The sequence below is a fragment of the Nelusetta ayraudi genome, unplaced genomic scaffold (assembly GCF_046127955.1).
Source record: "Nelusetta ayraudi isolate G7.1 ecotype Tasmania unplaced genomic scaffold, CSIRO-AGI_Nayr_v1 ptg000042l, whole genome shotgun sequence".
In the NCBI taxonomy this organism is placed as follows: Eukaryota; Metazoa; Chordata; class Actinopteri; order Tetraodontiformes; family Monacanthidae; genus Nelusetta; species Nelusetta ayraudi.
The window spans coordinates 20,412,098-20,436,976 of record NW_027466092.1 but is presented as its reverse complement, the minus strand read 5'-3'; the positions used below and the strand labels follow the sequence as shown (position 1 = coordinate 20,436,976).

Below are 24,879 nucleotides of genomic sequence, written 5' to 3'. Positions count from 1 at the left end.
TATGTTTATAATCAGTGCTGCAGGTAAGAAACACATAAATGGGCTTTTCCAGAGACAGCCAATCGGAGCAGCCAGATTGAGCTGGTTTTCAGGTTTTATCAATCGTCTTCCTAGTGGCAAGTTCCCAGATGCGTGGTTGAGATGCCTGAAGAGGCTGTTTAAGAAATGCAAACATCACTTCTGGGCAAAGAACCATTCGCAGGCCTCTGGGTTACGAGCACACATACACTCTACGGGGAAACTTTAATCATCCTCTAGTGCTTTGGGAGCCATGATAGGAGTCTCTCTCTCTCTCTCTCTCTCTCTCTCTCTGATTTACTATTCCTGAGATGTAAAGGGGAAAGCGGGAGGGGCTTGTTTGTTTTATCTGAATTTTGGCATCGATTCCCGCCCAAGGTGTCCCTCTGATCTTAGAACGGGAGATAGAATCAGTCCACACACACACGCATGCGCAACCACAAATCCTCCTATTTTCATTCCCGTCTTGCTGACAGCCTGGGATGAACTCGTGGAGACGACCAATCACAATTATTTTGCGATCGCTCCACAGTGCCCGGAGGGAAGGAGCGAGGCCTCCGCTAATCACATCCTAACTGCTCTCTGCATAATTCACAAGCCTTATTACAAGTTGTCACATCCAAGACGGCCAGCCCATATATCTCAACCCAAGTGAAATATGTCTTTTATTAATACGCTATTAATGAGAAGCTGGAGCTTGCAGAGCTGTCCCATCCCTCTGCTCGCTGCCCAACTCAACAATTAGCGTCTGACGGCTAGCAATCTCTTCCTGGACCTATGATGGAATATACTGTCACCCTGATTTCAAAAGAATAGAAATAAACGAAATAAAAAAACGGAACCATGACATCATCTTAAATTTTTAATGTTATCTGGGGAGGGGTGGCAACATGTAGACAGTAGCAAATCAGTGAATTAAACATTTACCCCAGGAAGTTCCTGGTTTCACGCAATCCATGTTTGGCCCCACTGGGAAAGCATGTTTTCAACAGCTTGATGCAAAAACATTGTTGGAAACTTTGCCATCGTGAGCGCCACCCTTTTTTTTGTTCCCTTAGACACTGGCGATGCATTTAAAAATGTTCTCTGGAAGGACAGTGGGCCAAGAACAAAAGCGAAAAAGATGCCAAGATATCTTGTTGGATGAGGATAAAAAAAAAACTGTCAAGAAAATAATTTTAGTGACTTTGAACCTGATCCAATTATCTTTTCATACTAAAGTATATTGTTCTATTGTTAGGTGAACAAAGGTAGTCGCATCACATTCGTCATAATTATATGGGTACAAATACTAGGAGCAATGACACAGCATCACTAACCACCAGTTACAGGCTCTTACATCAACTTTTACCAACTTTTTCTGACATCCGTCCATCTCAGGCAGGGCTGCGAACACTCCAATTTAATCATTGGAGTGCTTGAGCGCTCTCCACCCTCTGCAGCGGAGTCGAGCTGAGAAGGGACACCAGGACAGCCAGAGATGGGAAGCTGCTCTCCTCCCACTATGCTTTACTACTCAAGGGGACTTTGCTTGGTCTGCAAGTCAGCTGTCAATCACGGCCCTGCCGGGCCATCAAGTCGTCAGGAGCCCCGAGTGCAGGGTGCACTCATCAGAAGTGCCAGCAGGCGGGGAAGAAATCAAAAAAAAAAATCTGCTGATCGAGCCCCGGAGCCACAGCCAGCTGCAATTAAAGTGCTACTCTGCTGAGGAGAGAGGACCCCGAGGCCACCCGAAGGTCAGCAAGAAATCCAATTACCAGCTTGTCATATGTCGTCAGCAGGAGTAATTCTGGGAAACAAAACAGATCTGACTCACCTTTGCACCGGCTGCAGAGATACAAAAGCGATTGCGGATGAAAGGAAAAAGAAAAATACCATTCGAGTAGGTAAACTGAACTTTTGCTTTATTGCTGTTGCCAAAAACTACAGACTGGGAAGAAAAACATCCCCAGGGGAGAAGGTGGTGTCGTTGCATGTGAAGACTTCCTAGAACAGTGAAGTTATAAAAATAGATAATTTACAAAAAACATATGTACACACGGCTCAGTTCAGTTCATAGCCATTTCGATGAAATCGCAAATCTTAAAAAAAAACAAAAAACAGTCATTTCACAGTTTAACACAAATCCTGATGATGCAGTCTTTAGGATGGAAACTGTCGCTACACAGTAGTTTCGTGTTTCCACAGGCCCGTCTTGATGACGGCGGTGCCCTCGATGCCGATGAGCGGCAACAGCTGTCCGTTCTCTTTCAGCGCGCTGCCGTTGGGACTCACCAGGTTGAGGCCGTATGACTTTGGCTGGCTCTCCAGCTCGGTGCTGCCGGGCGGCCTTGCCGACCCAGAGTCTTTGCCGGAGTTGGACGCGGCGGCCGAGGCACCCCGGTCAGACTCGGCGGCTCCTGTGGCCCCTTCACCACCCCGGTCGGGGTAGCGGGAGCGGCGCGGCAGGCTGGCGCTGTCGCTGCTGTCCTGCTGCAGCTGCTGGCTCTGGTGCCGCTCCCTGTACGCCATGTAGGCGGCACGCCGGCTGTTGCGCGCCGCCATGTCGTAGTAGTGGTGGTGGTGGTTCCGCCTGTGGGGGGCGCTCTGCACGCTGCCGTCCAAGCTGGTGGGCACATCGTAGGCGTACTCGCGCAGCACCGTGAGGCGGCTGGCCCGGTGTGCCCGTGCCCTGTTCTTGTGGTGGCGGCTGCCGCCGCCTCCGCCACCGCCACCACCATGGCCGTTAGCGGCAGCTGCCGCCGGGTTGCCGAGATTGTTGACGGGCCGGAGCTGCACCTCCACCGGCGCCACGTGCATTTTGATCTCATTGTCTATGGAGTGTTCCGTCAGGCTGTTGTCCAAGACGGCGGCATTGGCAGTGGCAGTGGCAGTGGCGGCTGTGGCGGCGGCGGCGGGGGGGGGCTTGCACTGCGCCGCCTCCACCTGTAAGTTGGTCAGCTTGCTGCCGTGCGCAGAGTTGCGCATGCTGGCGGCGCTCTTGTTGGTGTGGGACGAGTCAGCGCTGCTGTGGCCGCACTTTGTCGACTCCCCGTCGGCCTTGTCAGCGGCTCCGACGGTGGCGGCGGCGCACGCGGAGGCGGAGTCCTGCGGCAGGAGGACGTCCTCCTGGGCCGAGTATGCCCGACGCCTGGCGGAGCAGCAGGCCCGCGACCAGAAGAGCCGCATGTCGCGCCGGTTGCCGCAGTGGTGCGCCACCATGAAGGCGGCCAGGGCCAGTGCAGCCACGCCAAAAAGGCAGGTGAAGACCAGGTCGAAGGGGTGGTCCTGGGAGACCGCCATGGCGCCAAACACCCACAGGGCGGCGTAGAGGCCCAGCGCCCCGGCCACGCCCATCAGCTGGGCGATGAAGGTGTGCTCGTTGGCCAGGGCCGACAGGGGCACAGGGGAGGAAGAGGCAGCGTCGTGAGGCTGCAGCTGCAGGGCCAGCAGGTGGCACTGGCTGCTGGGGGCGTCCAGCCGGGCCTCCACGTTGGCCGAGGCGGCGCGCTGCGGCTCCTCCGACGGCTCCTTGAGCTCGTATCGACGCTCCGGGTGGCGGCGCAGCTGCAGGAGGATGCTCAGGAAGTACATGCAGTCCACAAAGATGATGAAGCCCACGGGGCCGTAGAACGCCCCGATGCTGGGCTCCCACGCCATCCAGCAGCTAAGGGGGCGAGAGGGAGGCGAACATTTGAATCAATTCGATGAAAAGAGAGGTGAGAACCACTGCTGCGTTACTCCACACACTCCAACCTTCTGAGTATAAATATCAGACACGTACTGTCTCATTAAATAACAAAGCAGAGGGTAGATTTTGAAAAGTGATTGAAAGTCAGGTTGGTTAAAGATGGCATCAGAAGGACTCACTATGGAGCGCTGGCCCTGCTGCCGTAGTTCTTGATGTTAGCCGCCGCAGTGATCCCGCAGACAATGATGGGTATCCCTCCACCGATCAAATAGAACCTTTGGACAAAAACACAGAAAGGCTGTTGTGTCAATGCTTTGGTGGACTCCACAGTGACACCTAGCGGCTGCTTTGCAACATTGCAGCAATTTTGTATCAATAGCACAATCTTCATTCACACTTGAGCCATTGTATGAGAAAAAGGGCACACAGATCTAGAAATCAGTTGAAATAATCCAGCTTCATCCATTTTAAAATGATTTTTTATTAATTTAGAAGGTGGAGTGTCTCTAAATTTGAAATGTGACTGTTACTTTGGTTTTATCTTTGGCCAAAAACTGGAACATTTTCAATGAAATTCAGGAGCTAAATCATAGCAGTAGAAACCTGTCTGACTACTTTTGACACCATGCATTGGAAAATAAGCTCCCCCAGTTGAGGCTAAATTGTAGAGTCACAGTCCAAACCGACAGCCAAACCCAGTGACGTCTACCTCAACATGGGCCGTGGCGGCGGCGGCGGCTCGTCCAGCTCTTCGTAGCGTTTGGCCTTACGGGTCACTTGCTTGTAGATGTTGCGAGCGGTCACACCCACCCACAGCGCGGTGGCCAGAGTGGAGTAGTGCAGGAGGATCCCCACCTGGAAGACAGATTACGCCCCCGCTGTTCACAATCTTTTCCATTTGGAGGGAAAAAAAAATGTATACAGAATCTGGGAAAATATGTAGTCTGATGTATTTGCAGGACTTTTCTGAGTGCAGTGCATTTTGGCTTGAGGCAGATTGTTCAAAAGTTTCATTCTCACAATTAATGTTGACTGCGGACTCTGCAGTGTGAAGTGCGAGCGGCGGGAGACGTGTACTCACCGCTTGGCAGACGCTAGCATACCGCGTCTGATTTATGCCGCCCACAAAGACGGCGCAGGTGAGCGAGATGTGGAAGCAGAGGTTGATCAGCATGTGCCAAAATTTCTGGCTGACACGGACCGACCTGCAGCCACGGAACCAGAGGAGGAAAATCACAAAGCGGACGATTTCGTTTAAAATGAAAAGTGGGAATATGAAAGTTGGATCTGAACTCTGGATTAGTTGCACTGTTTATTTCTGGCGCTGCCCCCAGTGCTGATGGTGCAACAAACGGGGGAGGAAAAAGCCGCAGCATTGTGAGTGAGATTTAATTAGGACAACAAATTAATATCATTAACTATCATTAAAATGAAATTACAGACTGCAGTGTGCTGAGCAGAGGGGGTGGCAAAAAATGAAATGGGGTGACTTTCCTCACCTGTGATGATAGATGTAGCTGATGATAATGGTGAGCAGGCAGAGAAGAAGCACCACCGCAGTGGCGTAGATTACCGGGTGGAGGGGTTGGATGCTCGGAGAGAAGAACTCCACGCTGCTGAGGTCCTGCATCGCACACGCAAAGACAAATGCTGACAGGTCACGACCGAACCCAAAGAAATAGCTGGCGGCCTGCAGCCTGCACTTGCAGGGTGTGACCACACCCACCATGAGGAGCCCGTAGTTGCCCAGAGAGTTGCAGGAAATGGTGGTGAAGTTGTCGTGATGGCCGAGGATGCGGCAGCCGTCGCTCTGCCAGCCCCCCTGGCCGCCGGCCAGGCTCAGGTTCCAGGAGGCCGACACGGCGTCTGAGCCGTGGGCGAACCGCCGCAGGGTGACGTTGACGGGCGTCTTCAGGACGTGCAGGGAGAAGCCATCTGGACACAACGCAGGCGCATTTTCCCAGCTCATTTCAGATGCATCGATGTCACAGCCGCACTCAGATCTCCACAGCTGGCTGTTGGAACTCACCTATCTTGGCCATGATGACCGGGGTGGCCACGCTCCTCCTCTTTCCGCCGTCGGCCAGGACAGAGGAGTCGCCGGTGGAGGGGAAGAACTTGCCATTGCGGAAGCCGAGGAGGTGGAGCTTGTAGACGATGTCGTCCAGCTGAGCGCCGGAGACTGCCGTCTGGGCGAAGAGGGACTGGGGGAGCTGCAGGGAAGCCTCCACCACGGTGCTCTGCAGGGAACACAAATACCATGTTGGTCTCTTGGCAGCAAAGGTTTACAGCGTGAATGATTTTGTATTTCAAGTTTATTTTTATTTATCAGCAACTCTCACACCCGGATATTGAAGTCTGTGAGGTGGAGCGCTTAAAAGCGTGGGAGCAGTAGTAGTAGTAGAAGTAGTAGCAGTAGTGAAACAAGAAACTGAGCAACAAGAGACACCAGAGCAGAGGGAGTTTAAATTTGATTCTACGACTGGTCAAAGGCGCACACGGTAAATTGCTGTCTTTTTTTCTGTACTAACCTTCTGCTTGATGTCAATAATTGAATAATCTGAATGGTTTGTGGTGTAAAACGTTCAGTTGCATGACAATAGTTTGTTGTGCATTACATTACGGTTTAGAAGCAACTTAGTTTGCCCTCTAGGCTATGGACACTTTAGCACATGATTTGATGCTATATTTGATGCTATTTTGCACTATTGGAGAATTTTCTGAGCTTGAATTTCACTGTAATTGAGTTTGCAGTGTTTATAGTACATTTCCCATTTGAATTCTTACTTTTTAATGGGACATGTGCATTGAGCAATGTATTTTGAAAAACAGGTCACAGGATTAAAACCTGCACCAATTAAATTTGTCCAACTAAATGTTGCCTAATTGAGTTTCATTCATTCATCCACTTCAATAGAAATCTCCTGTCTGCCATGACTGATATTTATTGACCTTTTCATCTCATTATCTGTTTTTAGTTTTCATGGTGTTGGATGATGAATAAATGCACTTTACTGACAACAGTATAGAGTGTGGACTCAATGATTGACCAGGAAACAGTTACAGCATCAGAACGTCTGGTGTGGGCTAAGCTCACCTTGACGAGGATGCTGGAGAAGGAGCTGGTGGTGTTGCACTTGAAGGTGAGCTGGCGGTCCTGGCCGTGCGTGCGCTCGGGACTCGGCCTTTGGAACAGCATGCAGGTCATGCCGTTCCAGTCGGCAGCCCTGACAGCGTGGGCCTCCAGTGCGATGTTGGGGGACGTCTGGGGGTGGGGAGAGGTGAATGTGGGTCGGGGGGGGGTAAAAAAGAAACGGAGGTGGAACAATTTTCCAGGTGACACGCTGGAGATGCAGGTGCTCGGTGTCAGGGACTGACCAGAGAGAAGGCCTGGGCCGCGGCCAGGCGGTAGCCGGCGATCTTCTGGAGGCAGGAGACGATGCGGGAGCAGGCCATGGCGTCCCGCTGAGCCATCCACAGAACCCTCTCATCCGCCAGCATCATGTTGCTGGCCATGCTGAGCATCACCTCGCCCAGCTGGGCCGCCGGAAGAGAAGAGAGGGAGGAAACTCTCAGTGCTGGCTTCCTAAATTGTCGTGAAATACTTCCTTCCTGTAGCTGGAGCTCGACTAACACAAGGAAGGTCCTTAAAGGTCCAGCGGGTAAAAATTGGCCGAATTTATGATTTTTCTTTTGTTAAAAGTTTAATATGCAGCCCATAAAAACATTAATAATACAATAAAAATGATCTGGTTTTCCTACCCATCTGTTATCATATGTATGTAAGAATATAGAGATATGTGTGTGTGTGTGTGTGTGTGTGTGTATATATATATGTATAGGTAGATAGATAGATATAGAATATATAGTGACGGTGGCGTTCCTATTTAGGGTGAACGCTCACGTCAAAGAAGATTGACGAGGCATCCTGGTGCGTGTGCGCTGGCCACCGCAGTTCACACTTAACCTTGTGGAGTTTCTGCATTTCTCCAACTCCTGCAACACGCTCAGTGTTCCTCACAACCTTTCTGTCTGCCTTCCTGCTGCTGAGCTCAAAGTCGAGGCAACACGTCCCTTCTCTTTTAACAACGTGACAACAGACAGCTGCACAGCAGTTAATTTGTTTGTCGCCGGCAGCGTCGCAACAGCCCGCTGGGGGAGGAGGAGGAGGGGCTGACTCAAACGACGTCCTTCTCCCCGAGATGCGCAGCCACTCACGTCTTTGAACTTCTCCACAAACTTGCTGATTTTTTCGATCATCTCGGCCACGAAGATGACGTCCATCTTGTCGGAGAAGTTGGCTGCGTCGATGGTGCAGACCAGCAGGCGGCGGGCCCTCTCCACCACGTTGCTCTCGTTCAGAGGCATCTGGAGGCGGGAGGCAGAGAGGATCGGGTCACGTTTCGACTCGTGAACCCAGATCAGCCTGGAGAAAGAGGTCAAACAACTAGCGGACCTGGTTGATGACGTAGAGAAACCTGGTGATGTCCTTCTGGAACTGGCAGCGGGTGTAGTCCTCCTCGGACCACACGCCCCTGCGATCACAGTAGCGCCACGCGCGGTGCTCGTCGCCCAAGCTGCCCGAGTACGTGCCTGCCGTGGACGACAGCCGATTGCAAGGAAGGTAGGCCCGGATCCCGGCCAGGGTGCGTGGCCATCTGAAAAAAAATAATAATAGAAAAACAAAAGAAAAAAAAAATCAAAACACAGATGCCAGAGAAGCTTTTCACAGGAAAGAGTCCGTCATTGGATCAGCTAAGCAGAAAAATGTCAAAGTGTTAATACATACGATTAACCACATGGGGGTGCAAGAGAGCTAAACATAGCGGGACACAGACGGCGTGGAGGCCAACCGGTGTTAAAGCTTTCAACAAGTGAACACCTTTGCTCTTCCTCAGTGAGCGTGCGTACTCACTTGAACTCCCCCCTGTTGTTGATGACTCGTTCGGGTGCGCAGTATTTGGCCGAAGTCTCCAGCACGACGATGTGGACGGTCCTGGTGGTGTTTCCCCTGCTGGTCCTCACCCGACACTCCCAGTTTCCAGTGAAACCAGGTTGGATGTTGGAGATGGTCAAGGCACTGATTGGAGTGAAGGGGAGGGAGTGAGGCGAACCATCAACTGGCTCATAACCCCACGCAGACTAACATGCTGAAGGTTTACCTTGCGATGAGGGAGCAGTTCTGCACCATCCGCTTCTCGATGAAGATGCCCTGGGCCGCGTCGGGCTTCACCATGCGGCCATTCTGGTACCACAACACCTGCATGTCTTCAGCCACGAAGGAGGCCTGGCACTGGAAGGGCAGGCTGTCCCCCTGAAAGACCACCTGCCGCTGGGACGGAGTCAGCTGGAAGGACGGCAACTCCAGAGGGGCATCTGGGGAAATCAACGCTCGATATTGGAAACAAAATAACACTCTGAGAGCTTTAAACTGGGGATCGCAGGCTTTTGATTTTTCGTTTAAGTAAAGGCCACGGCTCCTGCGGGTGCAGCCTCTCACGTTTCATCAGCCCTCGCTCGGTCCAGTGCCAAGCTGATAAGACACAAGCGAGCGCAAATAAAGCCAGCGTGAGCAGCGGTGATCTTATCGCCACAGTCCCCAAATACTGTCGGCCTGCCTGATGCCAAAAACCCAGACATTAAAGCAGGGAGAGCACAAACTGGCCACTGAGTTTGTTTTGCTTGTGTCGCAACTCTTTAAAAGTGCAATTTATTTTTTTGTAGTGCCTACCGCATGTGAGGAGCTCCAGCCTGATGGAGGTGATGAACTGGCCCTGCAAGGACTGCGGGAAGGAGCACTTTGTGTTCTTGACGGCAATGTTCCTCTCTTTGATCCACCGCAGCAGCCACAGCAGGTTGCAGTCACACAGTAGGTACGGCGTCTGGAAATCCCTGCAGGGACGAAGGAACGCGCCTTCAAAAGCCGACCACAGAAGACGACTCCGACCTCTCATGTCCCTTGTGTGTACCGTCAGGTGACTTACAGCGACTTCAGTGACACCAAGCCGTCGAAGCTTCCCTGAGTCAGCGAGGAGAAAATGTTCCCCGAAAGGTTTCTGCGAGAGAAGACACAGACCATGAACCAGAGCTCCTTCCAGTCGCTGCAGGAGGCACAGGGATGACATCGTCATAACAAAAACAACATACAGTTTGATCAAGCTGCTCAGGCCCTTGAAGATCTCCCCGTTGAGACAGCCGATGCTATTGTTGGACAAGTCGCTGGAAGACAGAGGAAAAAAAAAAAAAAAATCAATGTTTATTTCCTCCACATTTTGGATGTATCACAATAAAAAGGATCAAAGACGGTTGGGAAAGTTGAAAAATCCCCAAGTTGGTGATATGAAGGAGCTCAGAGGAGCCAAGTTCAACACAGACGTGTAGAGGCAAAACGCACAAAAAAAAAAGTTTCACGGAGATTTTAGATCATGTCTGGTGTGGGCCTCGGGGCGGGGGAGGGGGTGGACACTTCAAAAAGGTTAACACCCTGCCAGAAGAGTCATCACCCAGGATTTATGTCAAACACGTTGAATAAAAAAATGGTGTTTCCCCTCGCTGACTGCGACCCGACGCCGAGTCTGTGGAGATCTGATAAGAGCGTCTGAGACTCCCGACGCCATTCAGGAGGAAGTGCAGGCACGTCGCGAGCTGACCCTCCATCTGTGGGTTGCAACACCTCCATGTAGAAGCACCCGGTATGATGGCCTTATCAGGCAGACTGCGTTTCAACTTAAAAAACAAAAAACAAACTCTTGTTGAAAAATGGATAGAACTTAAAATTCTTGCCCATTGAAAAACCTCATACCACTGCATGGCATTTTGAAGAAGGAGGTCGCTGGTGCAGTTGGACAACTCAAGATTCCTTGCTGCTACATATGTGCATATTCTCTTCATGACGTTCTTCCTTGCCTTTAATATTTACTGTGTGACGTGCACGTGACTGTGTCTTATTGCGTGGTGCCTCATTGTCAACATCACATGGCTGTGTTTGTGTGCTGTGGTGACTCAGTGAAGACAGTGACCTCTCAACAACTGACAACACTGGATTCTCAGAATTAATCCCTTTTTATTTGGAGTCATTTATGGCTAAAGCCACAGAACCTTTTGCGAACCAGGTATTCTGACAACCAATCCAATGAGCCATTAATAAACCAGCACTTTTGAACACACAAGCGAAAAACAACATTAACCTCAACATTTCTGTCTTTGCCTGCTCCCTCTAAACAAAGCGCAATCCGCCTCCTCTTTCTCTTGCTATGTGGGTGCCCTAAGCGTGATGTGTCACAATTAAATAAATACATAAACCATCAATCATAATTGAGACAGAACACCTGCTTTGAGGGATTACACTACTTGAGATTACTTGAAGAATCATTGAGGTATTTGTTTTATACTGCTGCTTCTAAAAATCTAAATAAAAGGCACTGCAGGAACACAAAAATTACATTGGCTGAGTTCACAGCCACTTAAAAAAAAACACTTTTTTTTTTTTTTTGCATTTCCAGTCAGCTCATTATCCAATAAACATAATTAAAAGGCATCTAATGTTACGACTCACATTACCTTTACAGAAGCTGGAGTACAAGACCAAGAGTGTTCAAATCTCAGAAGAATGTGAAGCAAAGACGCCACAGGAGACACGGAGCGTGACCTCATAGTCATCTCGTCACCTATCCCGGGGGTTGACTGGAGGAAGGTGATGCAGAGACTAAGCAATACCTGGAAAAAAGATCACCACCAGGCCTGTGCCAACATCTGCGCCTCGTGTAATTATTGCTGTCTGTTGCTGAAGGCAGCAGCTGTGCAGCCTAACGCTAATGTCCATCAACCTGGTGATCGCTGCGTTAGCGCCACACCTCAGCCTAACAAGAAAAGACCACTCGCTGATGTTCTTTTCTGCATGCATGAAGTCTGACTGATTTAAAGCCTGCAACCACTGGTGATTAGAGTGCCCGCTTGCCGGTCGGCTATTTACTACCAAAGTGTCTCCGGACCGCAGGCATGTGTCACGTTAACGGCGCAGAGGATTGTGTCTGCACAGCGCTTCAGTTGTTTGCGGATGAGCCAGAAATAGCCCCGGCGTGATGAGGCTCTCCAGCAGAGCCGCCTCAGCTGTCGGTGGGATTCGCAGCGAGGATGGAAGGGGCTGCCGCTGATTACTGGGTTTTGCATACAGTACATTTGTGAGTGGAAAGTGTAAGCAACACTTTCCGTGCACTTTCAACGCAAAGTGTAAGCAACACCCCTCATTAAGACTTTAACCGGGCATAACGTTAACTGGAACATCTGAACGCCTGCAGCTTTTGGCTCGCACTCAGAGTGGGGCTCTTTCAGTCCTTTGCTGTTGTCTACTGTGAAACACGGCCGCTGTGTTAAAGGGTGGAAATCTTAATGCACCACCTGGATGCTGTTGTTGCTATACTTGGGGTGCACTCACACTAGACCAGGAGTGTCAAGCTCAAATACATAGTGGGCCAAATTTTAAAAACTGGACAGAGTGTCGGGCCAACATTGCTATTTATTGAAAAAAAATATCTTGTAATAATAATAATAATAATAATAATGATAATAATAACAATAATAATAATAATAATAATAATAATAATAATAATGTTAGCGCTGCTGCCTCACAGCAAGAAGGTCGAGGGTTCGATTCCAGGCCTGGGACCTTTCTGTGTGGAGTTTGCATGTTCTCCCTGTGTCTGCGTGGGTTCTCTCCGGGTTCTCCGGCTTCCTCCCACACTCCAAAAACATGCATGTGAGGTCAATTGAACATTCTAAATTGTCCGTAAGTGTGCATGTGAGTGCGAATGGTTGTTTGTTTCTATATGGCCCTGCGATGAACTGGCGACTTGTCCAGGGTGTCACCCTGCCTTCGCCCTATGACAGCTGGGATAGGCTCCAGCAGACCCCCGTGACCCTGAGCTCGGGACTAAGCGGGTATGGAAGATGAATGAATGAATGAATGAATAATAACAAAAATCGTTTGCCTCTTTTTTATTTGCAGCCTCCTGATTTAAATTTCAACAGTAACCTTTTTCCAAGGGCTAATAATACATTTAAAAATAAAATAACAACAATGAACCAATTAAGTAATAATAATATACTTGAATGAATGAACATCCTGCCCTGATTGAGAAGAGCATTCTGGGATTTGTAGTATTAGCACTACATGTGCTGTATATTACCAGCAGGCCAGATCTAGTAGAGATTTTGCATTGCCTCACAGGCCAAATAAAATCACACTGCGGGCCAAATTTGGACAGCGGGCCAGAGTTTGACACCTGTCCACTAGACAATCAGTACCGTGCCAAAGCTGATTGGGCTCTAAAATGCGGTACACTTGGCTAGTGTGAGTGCTCTATAGACATCTACTGCTATGACACGCTGGGAGGAGGTGAGCTTCAGTACTATACGGTTCGCGCTCGAGCAAGCACGGAGGCAACGGCCGAAGTAAGTGCAGCACGGCTACTTTGAGAAATAATAATAAACAACAACAACAACAACAACAGATAAAAAAAACTCTACACTGCTCCTGCACTGCTGTGACGCATGATCTGAATTGAGAGCTCACAGATCATCAGGATCTAAGATAAAGTGCCATTATCATCCGGTGAACTCATTAATAAACATTCATTCAGTCTCCAGTCTGGAAACACGGAGAGAAAAAAGCAGGTTGAATAGAAAACCCTTGATGTCTGGCTTCTGTGTTTACATTCCCAGGGTGCAGCAGCACTACCTCATCGTCTCTTTTGCTTGTCTCTCTGCCCCTCCCCCCCCCCTCCCCCCTTTTCTGTTTTTTTTTTTTACAGTCCACTGAGTGACAAGTACCCTTTGAAAACAGGCAAGATGGGTGACGGGGGGCCAATTTAACTTTGTTGCCCCCGGGGCTAAACTAAACAAGACTCCAGCAGCAGCAGCAGCAGCAGCAGCAGCAGCAGCAGCAGCAGCAGCAGCAGCTCTATGAATGGCCAGTGCAGGTCTGTGTGGGCTGAAAAGATTGGGGTCCTTTAGAGTGTAGGATGACTGCGGAGGGCGCCGGTCCAAGCCAAGAAGCCGATTGTCTTCCTGTCTTGTTCTTCACGCTCGGCAGTAGCAGCCAAGCTGGAGTTTGAGTTGGCAGCTACTGTCGGACCATTCCATGACCATTCCAGTTAATGCTCCCACTAGCGTGACCTCAAAGAAGCTCCCACATAGAATTCTGATTCACATAATATATGCATATTAAAATCACACACACACACACACACACACACACACACACACACACACACACACTTCAGAGTGTGACAATGGATAAAGCTTGGTGCTGTCTGCATCAGTGACTGGCTGCAGGCCAGACTAAACACAGCAGCAGAACAAGGCTTCAGCCTGGCCGACCAGCCGACCGTCAGACTGACTGGCCGACCAGCCGGCCGGCTTCCTCATGGAAGCTGGATGAACTTGAATTGCATCGGCAAACACTGAGCAACAGCTGCCGCGACCGCAGCACACTGCAGTGCAGAGCCGTAGTAGCATTTATCAGCTGTTTTTCTCATTACGTCCCGCTCTTGTTGAGAGTAATACAATAATACTGTACATGTTTTTGGGTTTTTTTGCGTACTCTAACAGACACTTTGCTGGAACTTACAGTCTCTTGAGCGCCGACAGCCCGAGGAAAGCTCCTGGCTCGATCAAACTGATCAGGTTGCTCCGCAGGTCCCTGTGGGGGCAGAAGGAATGTTTGGTCAAACTGCTGGCTCTGGTTTTAATTGTTACAATTGTTGAATTTTGGTGACCAAATGGTGTTGGCGAGGATGCATGGCATCCACTAATGTCTCCGCTTGTCGTGGAGGCAGGAGTCGAATCTGCTTTGTCTTCTTCTGAAATCGGTGTCGGTAGTTAAGAGAAACGGTAATGCTTGAGGGATTGCATGTGTGGGATAGTTTCATTCTAACTAAAGAGTAGCAGTGCAGTGGTGTGACAACATGCTTGGACATGACTCCTGTTGATCATAAATTCAGTACTTCTGTTGACTTCAATTACAGCGTAGTGATGTGACTGCAGAAGTGACAAACCCTTGGTTGATAAAGTTTGAGGCTTTAACCGAAAGGAAAAATGAACTCAAACTAGCCAGGTGAGGACTTCAGGAGACTGAGAGCATCAAATCATGACACTCTATTATCACTTTAATAAAAATTAGCGGCACTTCAATAGCACAGATAATTACATATTTTCTTAATGATCAGGTTGAAATGAAGGGAGTATCCTGTTCAGCTTGGCATCAGGTGTCTATAGATGCTCTGATCTTCACACAGCTGACTGTCCCTCTGCTCGCTGTTCTCTGTCTCTTTCTCTCCGACCTCCTTCCTCCAAGGTTCAAAGGCTCCCAGAATTCCTGTGGCGCTCACCTGGGTCAGCTCTGCCGACTCACTCATTAAAGAACAGCTTCAGAGGCAAACCAGTCGCCACCTGGGCCCACATAAAGGGCCTCTGGGTAACTAAGCTTGTTTGATGTGGGGGACCTGTCATCTGATGGTGGGTAGGTGGCATCAGATAAGTCAGAGATAAAAGAAAAAAAAAATTGCCTGTTGCAGCGTCGGATGTGAGCTGGCAGGCCCGGATTCAGTGTTGAAAGGAAAACGAGCAGCCAGGAATCGGGAATATCTTTCCGATTAGTCTTTGCACCGAGTCTGACGATTCTCTCCCTGCCGAGGCCAATTTTTAAACAGAATTTAGAGGCTGCGGTTACAACACTCGAGGCAACGCAGGAAATGAACATCGTCAGAAGTCCTCTTCTTGTGTCCAAGTTTAAACAGGCAATCAACTCACAGTCTAAGAGAGAGTTTCTCCATTGGGGCCCGTTTAAGGTTTTAAAATGCACGCCTGAGTCTGCGCCGCGCTAATCTGCAACTGCAACCAACAAAAATGTTTTAATACATGGATGAAATAGCAGGAGCGGGAGGGTGAACTGCTCCACGTGAAACCAAGCAGAACTGTGCTGCTGAGTCCAATAACTGCCGACCACACACAACCTGGCAACCTCTGAAGTCATGTTTGCCAGGTCAAGAGCGAAGTGCAGAAGTCCTTTTAACTTTCCAAACTAAAACAATGAATACTGAGCTTTTCAACCACTTCACTTGAAACTCGTGGGATAAATAGGGAGGATCTACTTTTAGAAAAAAATGCTGCTGTGTTGAAGCTATTGCAAAACTCGCTGACATTCTTCTTGAAGTGTGAGGCCATTCACAATTAGATGACAATGAGTTCCTCAGGAATTAAAAAAAAAAAAAACAAGAAACAAAGAAGAAAAAAATACTGCACACTGGGGCTGTTTCTCCTGGCTCTGTTTCCCACAATAAGCATTCCTCCACAGCAACGGATTTAGCAGGAATTAGCATGTGACGGTCGCCAGACTGGGCTCTAATTTCTAAGGGCAAGCGTGTGATAATGGGGGATTCTGTGCGGTTTATTTCCAAGAGAAGGACACCTTTTGGCCCCTGACAAAAAACATGACCATCTCCACAGTAACTTTAGGATTTCACACACACTGAACGGCGCGGAGGCGTAATCGATTCTCTACCCCTCGCAGCCAACTGCTGTCTCTGTCTTCGCCACGGCAGAAAGTTCCAAAGGAGGCAGAATTCCTTTGTGGACTCGGGGGTTTTATAAGGCAGCAGGAAGGAGGGGTGGTGGACAGCATGGAGAGCCTGGGTGCATTCAGATGACTCGAGAGGCGGAGGGTGTGACTGAATGCAGGGAGAGAGAGGGTGGTGGTGGTGATGGGGGGCTCAGTGTGCAGAGCGTCGCTGGGAATCATACTGCTGTCGCTGACACCTCTGGCCTCGGCTTGGCCTCATTACAATGACAAAAAAAGCAAGACTCCAGCCATGCAGCAATCCCCCTGTACCACCCCAGGGCACGGGTGGGTGGGTGGGGCTACAAGGTGACAATGGATGGGGGCTGCTTTTGGAGGAAAACACTCGTATCAATGGATGCAACAAGTGAACTGACACAACAGGATCTAACCGGAACTTTGCAGACGATGCATTTAGGCGCATACAAGTTCTTCTTGGTGGAGAGATTTTTTTTTTTAATTTAAACAACAACAACAAAAATATTTTTTCTGAAGTACTTGTTCATCCAAGTTTAACAAAGTTGTCATTTTATGGAACGGAAGAAGAAAACAACACCAACAAAAAAACAATTGAGATATAGAGAAAGCCGGAGAAGGAAAGAAATATATTCTTGCCTTTAAAGCAACACAACAGCTATTACAACTTAGAACAGTGGTAGAAGCTACTGAATACTAAAATTTGGCAAGAGTCGTTTTCGACAGGCGGCCCAGTCAGAGATATCCGGGGGAATATCAGAGGCAAAAGGAGTGGCTTCACATTCCTTTCTCTTCAACCAGCCTGGGAAAAAAGGCACTGGGGAAAGCACGTCCACGGTCGCTGCAGTCATGTTTTTGCAGTAAAACGTGTTAGCATTAATGGCCTGGTTATTTTATCTGAACTGAGACATTCCGAGGCGATAAATCACCTTCGGATCTCCGCGCACAGGCCCGCCGCCATTTTCAGGAAGGAGCCACGGTTGACATCCATGCTCTCTGTATGGAATCTCAATACATCGCCACGGGACATCTTCGGCATCTCAGAACTCCCTCGCTCCTTGACTGCAACCTCCATTATGATAATAATAGCTGTCATAACAATAACAGCTTGCTCAGCTACTGTATCTTGGGGGAGAGGAGCGGTTACCAAAGCAGCAGTGTGTTGAGAGGATGTCGCCAGGCAGGCAGCCGACCCTCCGGGCTGCACCTATAATTAGCCCTTTCTAATACCCTCCACAGTCTTCCGCCGTGGACCCATATTCTTGAGTGAGGCAGTGAGTACAGATGGTTTTTTTGTGACCTGGATGTTCCACTGGCACCGGGCCAGTGAGACTTTCACTTTAGTGTAAGATGGATGATTCATGCTAATGCACTTGCTGTACAGTACGTCATCGATATAACTCGAGACTTTTAGGGTCCCCACCACTGCACAGTCTACGTTCCAAAATAAAGAAAATACCAGTATTAGCTTAACGTGCAAATCAACAAAATTACACATTACATGCACAATAACACATAAAGTATAGTAAGTAACCATTGAATACTTACAACTTTTCCAAAGAAGACAATCCAAAGAAGGACCCATTTCTGAGTTCCTGGATCTTGTTGTTGTTTAAAAGTCTGTGTGAGCAAAAGTGAAGAGAAAGTCTTTAAAATTTGAAATACATGTAATGATCGCAGTTCACTGTTTCTCTACAAAATATTGATCCTGCCAACTAACAGAAACTTAAAACTGTGCTTTCTACAGTGTCTTTGCAGGAAGAAAAAAAGCATGACTTTCAGCAGGAAATGTGTTTTAATTAAATCATAAAGGTTTATTAAAACATTTATATATATTTTTTCAACAAGAAGTGGAACAGAGGCCCACTTCTCCTTATTAGATAGATAACAGTATTAGGCTTTGCTAATAGTCCTCAAGTTACTCTCATCTTCCTAACCACAAGGAAAGGATCAGAAGAAGAACGTCAGTTGTGGCCAGGTTTTTTTTTTCCCCGTCCTAAATTTGCTCATGTGAGCGACTCGTTGGGCACAAGGCCCAAAGGAATCTCTCTGTAGAGAATTTCACTTTCCCAAGGAAAAGCACCTCAATGTTATTTGCAGCAGCTGTGGTTAACTAGTACACAGCTGGTTGATCTAAAAACTAAAGTATTCATGTTGCTGGTCGTAAAAGGTTTCAGATATGTCAGAGGATAATAAAATGCCCAAAAGTTTAAAGTGCTGTTGATGTGTGATGATGAGCAGTTACACTTACACGCTGAAGAAAAACTGTAAGTCTTGTCATGAACTTGCGATTGCTAAACCCAGGAATAATAAACCCGTTTTGACAAACAATTTTACAATAAATAAGTAAAGCTAAGTTAAATTACTGAAAAAGGTTCACCCGGGGTGTCCAAGGAGCTGCAGCCCTGCTCTTTAACAGTCTGGGGAATCAAAAGTAGTGTCGTCTCCCCAAAGAAAACCCCAAGCAGCGGACGCTCATGGTTAACATGTGTTTTCTGGTCAATGAGGAGGAGCTTGTGGTAGGAGAGCAAACCCAAAAGCCTGGGGGCAAATGTAGTCATTACGCTGTGCTGAGGGGTTGTGTTGTTGCTATGGGGCTTGAGGGCAGGTTTGCCAATTGGGCTTCGGACTGTCCACACAAACAGCCTTCAGGTTTTCTTGGATGCATTGCTTTGTACTTTTGGAATTGCATATATTGCAAAGTAAAGGACAACGAATGTTTTCCACCACGTGTAATGATGGTATGAGCAGAGACGTCAGACTTCCCTTGGGTAGTGGTCACAAAGGCCTCATGTATGGTGAAGAATGACTAGCATGTTTTGATCCACTGGGTATTGAGGGTGGGTGAAAGACCAGCTTGCAAGCCAGGGGGTGGCTGGGCAACTGATACATGTTTGCTGGCGCGATTCAGCTACATAGGTTGTCACAAAAAAATGCAGAGGAGGATTATGGGTCATGAGTTTGTGTGTGTGTGTCAAGGATGTTAAACAACTCAATAATGTAATCAAAGGTGACTGACATCTTTAAGGCACAAGAAAGAATCTACTTGACTTTTTGGACCATAAGAATCTCCTCACAGGCGCCCCCTATCTTATTGGGAAATTAATAAAACTGAGATTTACAGAGCAGATTATAAATTTCAAACATGTCTTGGAAACTCTGTCTCGTCTCGCTGTCTCAAGACACATCCCTGGTCTTGTTAACTAGAGATTCTGGAAAGAAAATTCTCTTGCCTTCTTGGCCCTTTTCTGAACCTCTTTCTAACACTCCCTTTCTTGCAATGCTTTGTGTTCATTCCTGCACTAACTTGTCACTGCCCCAGCTAATGACAGGACTGTGACCTCCTTGCATTGGAAACTGCTCTGTCTGCAAAACCAGTCACGAGAAAGGACATGTTACTACAGTCTTTATAACCCTACACATATATATATATATATAGACAAAAGTCAAATAGGCCAGTGTGGCTATTAGCCGCAATTTAACCGGCTGCAACACCACCGACCTCAGGCCGTCTGTTTATAGACCGTCTGCTTCCTTGCTGTCTGCCTACGGACATCTTCCCGAGGCCCCCCGGGCTACAAAAGTGTCTCTGGAATTTCTTCAAGCTAAGGCTAAAATGACAGAGGAGCCTTTCTTATCTCGATGCATAGATAAGAGCCGTTTGAGCTGGGGGCAAAAACAAGCTGCAGGGTGGTCTGGCCATATCCTCCAAGTCATCTTTTAATGTAAACCTCAACAACATTAATGGAAGAAAACGGAGAGCAGAGCACAATCGAGAAATGCTTTCTTCAAGGGAAATATTAGATTACACTATCAATGTTGCCATCTTCTTTAACTTATGACTCGAGAGGCAACAATTAGGTTGGAGGAACGTCATTGAAATAATTCCAAAAGTATGCTGCCACAAAGCTTTAGTTATTGTTTGCAGATGCTCACCACACTTTACTTTTGCTCAGGAGGCTTTGAAACAAAGGATGCCCAAGAGCAGAGGGCTCAAAGTCAACAACTGGGTTTCAAATATCTTTCAGTTGAGCTCATAAAAACTCTTCCAAGACTGACTTCCCCCTATAGTGGAAAAGTGGACCTCGGCTCAGGTGGAAAAGGGAAGTGGTCCAATTGGCAAGGACGCTACAATGTGCCAGCCCAATTCTTGTGGTAATCCACCGCATTTCTGTTCCATAAATATGCTGGGGCACAAGGATTTTATGTAGCGTTTGGAAATAAAGTGAGACCAAGTACAATTTGGTAGACTTTGTATTTATGTATTTCAAAAGGGATTGGCTTGCACTATAGCAAGCTAAAAAAAAAAGTCTCACAACCTCTTAGAGAATTTCTCCCCCTCCAACACGTACATTTTAGCACCTGAAACTGCAGCCATAGTTTTGGGAAAATTCAGTCGGTCAGAGCATCGGGGCAAATCATTAAAGTTGTTGCTTTTCTGTGCAAATAATCAAATAAAAGGAGATGAGCTCATGTTTGCTTTGAATAGTGGAGATTGCCAGGGATTATCAGATGTGGAACACACAGTTCAGGTGGCTTTTACTACTGTCTACACCTGCATGGTGCACTCAATCTAGTTTATTCTTTGAGGCAAGGCTGCAACTTCATTTCTGTCCCTGTGTTTTAGCTGTGGTCTTCACTTCTATGAGGAAACAGGATGAGGCCAGCTGTAAACACGTTTGTGTCATTTCCTCTCGGATTACTTTGGCATGCATTTGGAGGAGCACAAATGCAGGGAATGCATCCCTCGCTTTACCCTACTGAACAGAGCCGGCATTCAGGGCTGAGAGGCTCCCAGGATTTCCACAGTGGTTCAGGGGGACTACCAATGCAAATTAGCTTCATGCTAGAATTGGGTACATTTACATTTTTTGTAAAAATGTCCATTAATGTGCGTTGTCCCTCTTTATCAAATACAATGTTCTAATCCAAGCCAAAACTGGTTGTCAATTAAGTCTATAGTTTTGGTGTACATGAATAAATATTTGACCCTGTATCTGCTGCCCAACAGCCAACAGTCTAAATTGAAGACATCATTAAACTCACGAGTCTTCTACCAGTTTTTTTTTTTATAAAGTTCACAAAAACTGTTCAAACATTTTTTTAGTAGGGAGTATGTGGTTTCTAGGTTTGTTTTGATTGTATTTAATTAAAGTCCCAACCCCTTAGGTCATGAGCACAAATGCAAATAGCAGACAGGGAGGATAAGAACACAACAGTCTCATTTAATGGAGAACCATCGCTTGTGATCCTAGCGAGACAGAAAAATTCTGGCGATTATAGGACAATGAAATCCACAAGACTATCAAACCCTTCAGCTTTTTCTTTCCCGCAATGAAACCAAATGTAAACCCTTAACCATTGGGCACCTCAATAACCATCTGTATCACAACACTGTTGTGAGCCACAACAGGATGCACTTGACTGACACAAGAATGTGAACCTGGTGTCACGTTGTACATCAGTACACTTTTTTTTCAGGGTGAGTAAGTTTTGTGATATCGTCTGAAGCCAGACACTGTTCAATTTGTGTCAGTGAAGGACACCAAATGTCTCAAGATGAAGTTACACCACTTTCTATCTGTGTTTTGTTTTTTATTACATCTCTCCTTCTGTGGAGGATGGTAGCAGTACCAGAGTGTGGTGCTAAATCACAAGGGCTGGCTCCACCAACCATATGTCACTGTCAGACCCTCCACAAACTCACTTAAGACGTACAGACACAGCAAACACAAATACTAGATTTAAGGCTTGCTGAACGGCTCCGAGGAACGCCGAACCTCAAAGGGATCAGTGAACATCATCATGTGCAAACAGCGGAGGGAACACAATAATATTTCCAGAAGTTGCAGATCTCAACAACCATACAACAATAGTGCAAAAAAATGTTTGGTGTCTTCTGTGCATCGTCACAATGATGTTGTTTTTTGGACTAAATGATTTTCATTAACAAACTATAAGTCATTTACTACACAGTCATGATAGCGCATGGAGAGCAGATGCAGAGACCTAAAAGGAAAATGAGCTTCAAAGTAAAGGCAAACATAATTTATGGTAAACAGGTTAAAACATGCACACTGAGCTAACCACCTTGTCAGTCCTCTCCTTTTCTTTCCTCTCCTTCCTTCCCTGCAGTCTATTATTTACTCTCATCTCCTGCACCCTGCCCTGGTATTCTCATATTTCCCTCATCACTCACCAACACCACAAAGCACAAGTGCACTCAGCACAAAGATTTGGATTACAATCCACCTCCCTTCCCCCTTTGGTAGAAAGACAAATCTCCACAAAAATATCTTTAATGACCTCATAAACAAGTTTGTAAAGGCAGTCTATCCCCACGTTGCGTCTCTGGACATGCAAAGAGTTACATTTCCATAAAATAGGATTATTAAATACTATTGTTATGTTTTTAAATTACAAATATATGTAATTGGTATACCTGAGGAAATTAGTGGTCTTTTAAATACATTTTAAATGTTTTACATTTTACTGTTAAAAGAAAATAACATTAATAGTATTGTTTTAAGAAATATATTATGTATGAACAGACCGGGGATTGATTGTTGTATTAAAAAATGTTAAATATGAATGCTGAACTTCAAAAAATGTGGCACTCAAAGTGACATAAACTGAAAAGCCTGAACCGGGCTCAGTGTTTATACAAACACTGGATTCTGACGTGAATCTGAAGAAGTTTTCCAGCTAAACATCAACTTAATATTGTTCTACACTGCAGGTGGATTCAAGGAAATTCATATCTCCTAGTTATGCAAGACTGGTGCGGACATGTGTGGAATAAAATAATATGAGAAGTCGTTAACTGAGTGAAACTGAAATTGATGTAATGGTTTCAAGTGTGTTGTGACACGTGTAATGGTTTTTGTTTGGGTTTTTTAAATGGAACCACTACATTCGAGGGTCAAAGGGCAGAGGGTGTTGCATCTGTACGGAATGTTAAGCCCTGTGAAGAAAATATCTTTTTTTTTTTTTTTTACAAACTTGGACTACACTAATTAATTTGATTGATGATTGGTTGACGCGTTTTTCAGAGTAATGCTTGTATCTAAACACAAACCAAGACAGATTTCCCACTTTGCGTGGGAAAAATCTGTTCATTCAGTCAACTGATAAATGAGGCCCCCAGGGTCTCAAAGCAGGGTATGGTAGCACTTTCCCAGGGTTCAGGGGTTCCTCAGACAAACAGGAGATTTTGTCATTTCCACATACATCCAAAAGTGATGGAATGTCAAGATATGCAATGTTTGATTTATGGTTCAGTGGTGAACATAAATCTTTTAAATGGAAAGTACTGCCACAGAACCTTGTCAAATTGGGGGTTTGCGGATATTGTAACCACCCAATGTAAAAGGAGACATGTGTGGCCGACTATAGCTCACATGTGTAACGTGTAAATCAACTAGGGTTTTACTTCCTTTCTCAGTTAAAGTGCAGGTAAATTAAATCGAACTCGCATCTGTGAGTTAAGCTTCCAAATGTGCCGCAGGAGTGTTTTCACTCTGCATCCCAAGGGGAGGGGTGGGCTGTACTCACAGTGTGAGGGTCCTGTTGGGGAACGAGTCCGCGGGTAACACCTGATGGAGCTCCATGTTGCTGCACACCATCTTCCCGTCGGACGCCGGGCTCCTGGGGCTGCTTTTCAGCCGCTTATCATTCGATTTGCAGTCAGACGGCGATAGCGCCGCCGAGCCGCTCCTGCTGCCGCAGGCGCCCAGCAGCAGGACCGCCAACAACTGCAACAGATCCACCCTCATGTTCGCACGCCACCGGCGAACCGCAGCGGCATTTGGCGACGCGAGGGCAAAACAATAAAAACAAAGGTTTGGCGATCGAACAGAGTGATAATTCCGCGGTGTGCTAGGAGAGCGCGAGCCGAGAGCCGTGCGCTGTTATCGCTGGTCTCCTATTGGGCTCCGCGGAAGCGTCTTCCTCCATGTCTCGCCAAAGATTTCCCCCTTTTTTTTTCCTTTGTGCGTCCTCGTAGAGCCCGACCGAGGGCTGCCTCTCCTTTCATTTACTACTCCATTCGATTCAGGGCTGTGCGGACGTCTCGTCCGCGGCGTTTTCACATGCCGGTTGGTTACTGAATAACTTGAGCCGTTGCTGTCGAGGGGTTTCTTTGTTGGCCGAAGCGTGGGTTTCGGACCAGGCTGTCCGTCGTTACCACGGGACACGGCGGCGCTACAGGTCCCAGGTTGTGCAGCAAAACTCCCCCCCCCCAAAAAAAAAAAAAACACGCCCAAGCCTTTCCGGTTCAAAATACACTAGTTAAATTCCAATGATGTGGACGATCGAGCAAGTAAACTTCCCCCGTCTCTTCTTCTCTGGACAGGAAATAACTATGGGGAAAGCGCGCTACAATAACACACCCCTAATACTCGGGGGGAAAGAATAACTTCTTAAAGAGGAAAATTACATAAACAAGTTCAAAATCTCCTCAATCAAGAATCTCTGAAATATATCCTGGGTGTTAAAGTTTGTTCGCCGAGTTTTCGATAAATAATCAGCGCCAGTTGTCCATTGAGAAGCTGCCTTCCTGACTGTGTGGTCCTGCCCCGGGAGCTGCTCCAGCCAAGTCACA

At 47.3% G+C, this 24,879-nt stretch overlaps 1 protein-coding gene across 1 annotated transcript; it reads right to left on the bottom strand.

The window, feature by feature from the left end:
- Window positions 1-1,905: 1,905 nt before the first annotated feature.
- On the bottom strand, window positions 1,906-24,873 carry adgra3 (adhesion G protein-coupled receptor A3). The gene is made up of 19 exons (XM_076035418.1): window positions 23,832-24,873; window positions 17,826-17,897; window positions 14,316-14,387; window positions 9,836-9,907; window positions 9,673-9,744; window positions 9,420-9,580; window positions 8,851-9,064; window positions 8,604-8,768; window positions 8,145-8,346; window positions 7,907-8,056; window positions 7,067-7,225; window positions 6,786-6,953; window positions 5,718-5,928; window positions 5,415-5,623; window positions 5,188-5,312; window positions 4,770-4,893; window positions 4,398-4,543; window positions 3,868-3,963; window positions 1,906-3,664 (listed from the first exon to the last, which is right to left on the bottom strand). The coding sequence occupies exons 1-19, from the start codon at window positions 24,050-24,052 to the stop codon at window positions 2,179-2,181; spliced, it is 4,125 nt and encodes a 1,374-aa protein (XP_075891533.1). The 5' UTR covers window positions 24,053-24,873; the 3' UTR covers window positions 1,906-2,178.
- Window positions 24,874-24,879: the final 6 nt, after the last annotated feature.